We start from the raw sequence: 7694 nt of genomic DNA on the forward strand, positions 1-7694 counted from the left end.
GTCCTTTATTCGGACCACGAAGCCCTCCGTTACCTCAACTCTCAGAAGAGATTAAGTTCTAGGCATGGACGTTGGGTTGAATATTTGCAGGCCTATTCATTTGTTTTAAAACACAAGAAGGGCGTGGAGAACCAAGCAGCTGACGCGTTAAGTCGTCGTGTTTCCCTTTTGTCGATCATGAGTGTCAAGGTCATCGATTTTGAAAGGCTTAAGAAGGACTACGAGGCATGTCCCGATTTTGAGGATATCTTTCTCAATTTGCAAAAGGGGCAATCACACACCACAGATGACTTCCGACTTGGGAGGGTTATCTCTTTCGAGCCAATAAATTGTGCATCCCTCGAACTTCAGTACGAGATTTTATAGTGTGGGAAGTGCACGCGGGAGGGTTAGCCGGTCACTTTGGGCGTGATAAGACCATTGAGGAGGTTGAACGCCAATTCTATTGGCCTAGTTTAAAGAGAGATGTGGCTAAAATTGTTAGTACATGTAATACTTGTCAATTGGCCAAACAGAAGAAGCAGAACACAGGCCTATACACTCCTCTCCCCGTCCCCAATTGTCCTTGGCAAGACGTTAGTATGGATTTTGTGCTAGGACTGCCACGCACCCCAAAGAAGCATGATTCTATTTTCGTGGTTGTCGATCGTTTCTCGAAAATGGCTCACTTTATCCCCTGTAGCAAAACATCGGATGCGTCCAAGGTTGCCATGTTATTCTTTAATGAGATTGTCAAACTGTATGGGCTTCCCAAGACCATCGTGTCCGATAGGGACGTTCGCTTCACTAGCCATTTTTGGAGGACTTTGTGGCATAAGATGGGTACCAAATTAAAATTTTCTACAGCCTACCACCCTCAAACTGACGGTCAGACCGAAGTTGTTAATCGGAGTCTTGGTGACTTATTACGTTGTCTGGTCCGGGAGAACCTTCGAAATTGGGATTTAATCCTTCCTGTCGCTCAAATCGCGTATAATAGTTCCATAAATCTTTCATTAGGTATGAGTCCATTTGAAGCCGTTCACGGATACAAGCCTAGGAAACCATTAGATCTCATCCCTATGTCCCCACAGGCTAGAGTATCAGTATCAGCCGAAGCATTTGCACAACACCTTCGTGATTTGCACATTGAGATCAATAAACAACTTGAAGCTAGTAATGCAAATTATAAACTACAAGCTGATTTACATAAACGACAAATTGAGTTTAATGTTGGGAATTACGTTATGGTTCGCATTAGGCCAGAGCGGCGTCTACATGGACCCGCCTCCAAATTGCAAGCTCGTAGTGCTGGTCCTTTTAAAATTTTAAAGCAAGTTGGTCCAAATGCATATATTGTTGACATTCCATCCCACATTGGTTACCACCATACTTTCAATGTTGAAGACATTGTAGCTTATAAAGGTCATTTCGTTCTCTCAGATGATCCCCTGTTACCTCCTTTTGTGGACCTTGATCCTAATTCTTTGGCCCCCTCTAACCCGCTACCACCTCTCACAGCACACACAGATAAAATTGATGCTATTTTAGATGAAGAAACTGTGTTCACTAGTGATGGAGAGGTTCAGCGCTTCCTTGTTCGTTGGGTTGGTCGACCAGATTCTGATTGTGCATGGATCTCCAGGGAGACACTACAGCATTTGGATCCAGATTTGCTAGAGCTTTATCGGAGTCAGCAGGATCTTCCTTGGCCCAGATCGCCTCCCGTCCACCCGAGGGGAGTTGATGAGGACACCAGGTTCAGACCGCCACTGACGTATTTCTACAGACGCCGGAAGACACTTGCCCAGCCACTCAGCTTATGGTTGGGAGATTGACGAGAGTCTACGGTGACATATCCACTCGACAGGGTCGAGTTTTCTCCCACCCCGGGAGAGTTGATGAGGACATCCTTTATAGTTGGACTTTTATTATTGTTTCAGTATTTTAGTTGGACTTTTATTATTGTTTCAGTTGGACTTTTATTTAAGTTTACGTATTTTAATTAGGACTTAAATAATGGGCTTGGCCCTATATTTCTAGGTTTTCATTATTTAAACCTATCATTGGTTTGTAATTTCTCAGTTGATGAATTTTGATTAAATAAAAGACTTGGCTTGCAGCCGTATTTTCCTCTCTTCTCCGGCTCCTCTCTTCCCCCTTCTTCTTTCTCTGTTATTGATACTACATCAATACCCAATGTCTATTCTCTGTGGATCAACCAACCTAAAAAAATTATCATCAAGGTTGGGCCCCGGAAGACATCCATTCTGTACCAAATTGCAAATCTTAAACAATATATTACATGGTAGTTCAATTCCTTCAGGAGGCTTCAGAATGGGAACTAGGGATGAATTGTGACAAAAGGGAGAACCAGTCTCCAAACTGAATTGGCTTTCACTTTCCTTGAAGTAAGCAAAATTATCTCGGAAAGTTGGAAGCTTCATGCCATACGAGAGCTGCAAACACAAGCCAGAAGATTGTCCAATACATGATGGAGTAAAATCTGTTGTTCTAATCCACTGATCATCTGGAGTTTCCTTAAAATAACTATATTTAGATTCATCAATCTTCTTGTAGATCCGGGGAGCACCAAATAACTACACGATAAAAAAGAGAAACATTCATCAGCATTCATTTCTATCTTTCAGATAGAAAATGAGAACACATAATTGCAGCAGCCTTGTGAAATGCATAATGAAAACATTCTGGTGCAATTAGTACGAGAAGATGTATGATACCACAATACAGCCAAACTGTTTTTGTCAACTGGTAGTATGGTAACCCCCAAATTATATTAGAAACAAACAGAAGCAAAAATATCTACTTTCAGATTCGGAGAATCTAACAATAATGGAATGCTGAGACCACCAAAAAGGGGACTATTTTCTCTGCCTTGCTCATGGTAAAATTCAGGTGTCGGGCCAGGTTTACCTTCAGTTAGTGATGCCGGATCTTTCTCCATGCAGAATAAACTAAACTCCCAGTACCGAATGGTATTAAATTCATGATTCGTAAGGAGTATTGACACATGAGGTTGTATGTATCAGGAAACAAAGAGATGATAGCGTCTAGGTTAGATATTTATACGTAACTAAGAATGATTCTTTATTCATCAAACTTGAATATTATGCTAACTTACCTTTATTAACAATTTACGTAAACATCCTAATCAATAACAATTCTTTTATTTGCACAAACTCACTGCGTGCTGAAATAGCTAGTGCCTTTTAGTTGTGCTTAAAACTACAAAAAAGTCAACCTACATTTGTAAAAGCAAACATTTCGAACGGAAAAGAAATAAAGAAATAAAGACAGCCTCATTTCGAACGGAAAAGAAATAAAGACAGCCTCATCGTCAGGAGCTAGTTAATTTGACTGTACCCTATAAGTTTAGGCTCAAACCGATCATGAATTAAGTGATAAATTAGACTTTACAAAAAGCCACATTATTACTTTAACCACTCATCAGATTAGTTACTCCTGAATAGTATCACATATGAAGAAACCAAACCACCAGATCATGTCAATAAGTCCTAAAGTAAATCTAATTGATAGATGAGTATGTTTGGACGGTCCTAGAAAAAAGATACGTTTATTAAGTTTAAAAAAAAAAAAAAAAAGGAAAGAAAGAAAGAAGAAGAAGAAAGAGTGGAATTGATTTCAATTTCGGGTAAGTGGTGCTTAATTATTCTAAGCAAATTTATGTGTGGGATCTATTTATTTTTAACCTAAACCATCATGACGAATTACCCAAATGCTATTTGTTAGAAACCGAACAAGGATTATGTATTCTCTAATACCGCTTGTTGGTGGACCATATGAAATATTGATCATAACAAGAAGAACACAACAAACAAGAATTTAATTTGGCAAAAGATTTGAAAATTTTATTCAATAATAATGGAGAGAAATTACAACAATATTGACACAATTCTAACTTATAGAAATAACGAGGTAAAACCATGTTCTAACTATGAATAGAAGCCAAATATATGTAGGGGTACATATCAAACCCTAATAATAGTCCTAAAGATGAAACTAGGTCAAAAAATGTGTAGAATAAACAAAACAAGGATAACTTAGACGACAGCGGTGCTCGGGAGCACGGTGAGCGCCAGCCGATCAGCGGGAAAGCAGCAGGTCCTTTGCTAAAAATTCCATCTTGTCCCTCAAGCGTCCAACTAGCGGTAGGTTAGTGCCGTCAATCTCTTTTTCCTCTATGAACCCTATTTAGACGTCTTCAAGGCCCAATACACCAAAACCACGCAAGCCCTAGATGAATATGGATCACAAATCCAACACTCTTTATGTTTGGGAATCTAAGTACTGTTAAAGTATAACGGTCTTTTCCTTGGTCAAAGCAAAAATGAGCACTAGCCCAATCAAAAAAGTACCACCCCTCGTGCTTATTTTCCATCAACATGTATTGCGTCATTTGCAAAGGGGGAAAAATGGAGCTTTCTTAAAGTCCAAACATGTTTGGCAGTTTGCTAATAAGCATGTTAGTCCAGCTTAAAGCCAACCAAAAATGCTCAAGGAATACCAATAGATGTCAAATACATGGCTAATTCATAAGGAAATAGTGATATGACAATATTATTTATTAGAAGTAAATGAACAAACCTGTATGAGGAGAAGCTTTGCAGTTTGACCTCGTGGGCAATATAGAACAATCTGCCATATGTTCTCATATGAGAGCTGAAGCTTGTATTCAACATTATTATAACAGAAAAAGAAGTATATTTTCTTCAGAGCAATTCCAAATTTAACAGAAACACTTGTGTTTTTCCATAGCACGGAAAACTTCTCTCTTGATATTTGACATCCAAAATTCAAAGTTATGCATTCCATTTCATGCAAGTACGTTCTAGGATTTTGCATGATGTCAATATCCATCTCCCAAGCCTTCAAATAAGAAGTACCGTAATTTAGGCGTGTTTTTGCCAAACAGATAATTCTATCAGCATATGTGCTATTCTTGAATTGAACTCTGGCATATGCTCTTTGCCCTCTTTTGAACTGCTTTACATCTAAGGCAACTACAGTTCCTGGGCCTGTATAATGCTCCAAGAATTTCTTAACAGTTTCGGCAGCAATAGGATAAGGAAAGCCTGATACCTGAATTGTCTTTCCCATATGGCTGAATGGTAACTGCAGTTTGGTCAGGAAATATTATTATCAATGCAAGTGCAACACGATCTGCTTTTATACAACGTATAACCTATCAATAGAAATTATAATTTCCAACTTTAGTTAGGAAAACAGCATTGAAGCATCCTTGAGGGAAGAGGAATGGAGGAAGAGAGAATGAGAGGGAGAGGAGGAGAGACAAAAGATGCCTACTTAGTGAACCCCAAGAAACAAGAAAGTAAAATGTAAGGAAACAACAATGAAATGACAATCTTACACGTAATTTGTGGAAAGCAAATGTAGTCTCTTTTTATCCCAACTTCTTAAAAAGAAAAGATATGATATCGCAACCGAGTAACTCAAGAAAAATGAAAAACTGTGCAGTTCTATAAAAAGAGGAAATCTAGAAATCCTATATGGTGCAGTCTCCAGGAACTTTATATTTATTGGGACTCGAATTCAAAGCACCAAAACACAATTGATGAACATGAAGCAATGAACTGCTTCACAGGCATGGAGGTCAGTAATTAATTTTGGAGGAAATTTATGAATTCCCTTTTCCAATTGACTGGGAGAACATAGATCTTCTTTCTATCTTTAAAAATTCCGAAGCCCAAAAACAATCTGGAATAAGATTGTAGATATTTTTATCAGCACAAACAATATAATAAACTGATTTTCCATGAAATGAGTTGACGCAAAATAAACTACGGAAGTACTGAAAGTTAGCCAATGCAGGAGAACTGAAAGTTACCCAAGAAATCGATATATATAGAATTATACCATTTGATTGCTTGTACAAGATAAAACAATTCAATGGCCATGATTTTCAGCATTTACAGCACATTTCACTTGAAAAATTATTAAAACAAAAAGAGGCCCCCTTCTGTCAACACCTTGAATATTGAAATACTCAAAAAGGCGCACATATCAAAACAACGAACACACGGTGATATCAAATTTCAAGATTAATATCTAATACTCCCAAAACGTTGTCATGAAAATTGTCAATTGCGGACTCATTTAATTTACAGCAGTTATAATACTAATGTGCTTTTTTTAGTAACCATGAGAGTTATTTAATTTGTGTTTTCCAAGTAGTTTTTCAAGAATTATCCTTTCATTAGTTCAAAATTAATCTAGCCAAATGAAAAGGAAAAAGAAATAGAAAACTTCAAATATTGAAATTGGAGACATGATAATGTCATCACAAGCCCATCTTCTTAGTTTTCAAATGTTTTCTGAGTACAGAAAATCCCCACTTCATAGGTACAGATGACACTATTTCTAGAACACCTCTGTCATCCCTCAACACAGAATAATAACCACAGTAAAAGGACAAAGTAAAACACTAAAAAACCATCAAGAGAACCCAAGAAACAGTTTATATACATTTTCCCTTATATGGGAAATATAGCTTTATAGCTTAAATAGAAGGTTGATTTTCCAAATTAGCCTAAAAAATAAAAACATTTGAAAACTAGTCTCCAAACAACTAATTTTCCAAAAATACCCTTAATAGAGAAATTGCAACCAAAGCCATTACAATGTCTAAAAATCTTCAAATAAGTCCTCAAGAAAATATAGATCATAAATTTTTAATAAATCTAGATCCAAATATTATACAAAATTTTATTGATCTAAAAATCTATACAGAAAACGAATTAATCTATCTAGAAAAAGATCTGAAAGACTTCTTTATAGAATATTTAGACCCAAAAATAAAAAATAAAAATGATTCCATAGATAACGAAGCAATCAAAATGGAAAAAGACATATATAAATTAACTCTTAATTTAAGAAGGAGAATTGAAAAATTAAACATAATTATTCAAGAAAAAGTATTAATAAAAAATAGTGAATTTTATAAATTCTATTGTGACATTTTAAATACTTATGAAGAATCTAATTGGCTCAAAAATATTAACCCCTCCGCTGCACACTCCGACCAAATGGTATCAGAGCCAAGTTACAAACCAAAAATTATGATGAATATAGTAGATGAAGAAAATATAATTGAAGAATTCTTGGAAAAGGTTAAAAAACATAAAAAACCTAGTTATCCCTATTTACCTAAAAACACTACGAATGAAAGTTTTGAGGATATACATAAAAGACTAGAAAATCTAGAATATAATCTACAAGTAGGAAATGCATTATTAGATAATAATCTTAGAGGAAAAGATAGGATTATAATTAATCCACCCCAAGATTTTAGAATAACAAAAAATAAAGGAAAAAAGCATGAAGAAAAACAATATATGATAACAGATGTAGAAGAAATAGAACAAAAATTCTTAGAATCTACAGGTGAAGAGTATGAAGAATATAAAAAGCAGTTAGAAGAATTAACTGAAAAAATGGAGAATATAAAAATGAATACTAATCCATTTTCAAGTCATGATATAAAAATAGAATTTAGTAGTGATGAAGAACAAGATTTCCCTTATGGTACCCCTATACCTGATAAGGCTGATGTTAATCAATATAGAAAAACCCAGAAAAGATACACTGGTAATGTAAGAAAACAATCTATAAAAGAAATAAATCCAATGAAATCTTATAATGAACCAATCCACACA

The 7694-nt window shown here is 35.9% G+C and overlaps 1 protein-coding gene across 1 annotated transcript in view; it reads right to left on the bottom strand.

The window, feature by feature from the left end:
- LOC111376642 (probable RNA-dependent RNA polymerase 1) overlaps positions 1 to 6329 on the bottom strand; it is a 31713-nt gene extending 25384 nt beyond the window's left edge. Inside the window, exons 1-2 of the mRNA XM_022999613.1 lie at positions 4606 to 6329; positions 2176 to 2579 (exon numbers count right to left, since the gene is read on the bottom strand). Of these exons, the coding sequence (XP_022855381.1) occupies positions 2176 to 2579; positions 4606 to 5118 (917 nt within the window). The 5' untranslated portion in view covers positions 5119 to 6329. The remainder of the gene's footprint in view (positions 1 to 2175; positions 2580 to 4605) is intronic.
- Positions 6330 to 7694: the final 1365 nt, after the last annotated feature.

Source organism: Olea europaea, unplaced genomic scaffold, assembly GCF_002742605.1.
Source record: "Olea europaea var. sylvestris unplaced genomic scaffold, O_europaea_v1 scaffold1541, whole genome shotgun sequence".
Lineage (NCBI taxonomy): Eukaryota > Viridiplantae > Streptophyta > Magnoliopsida > Lamiales > Oleaceae > Olea > Olea europaea.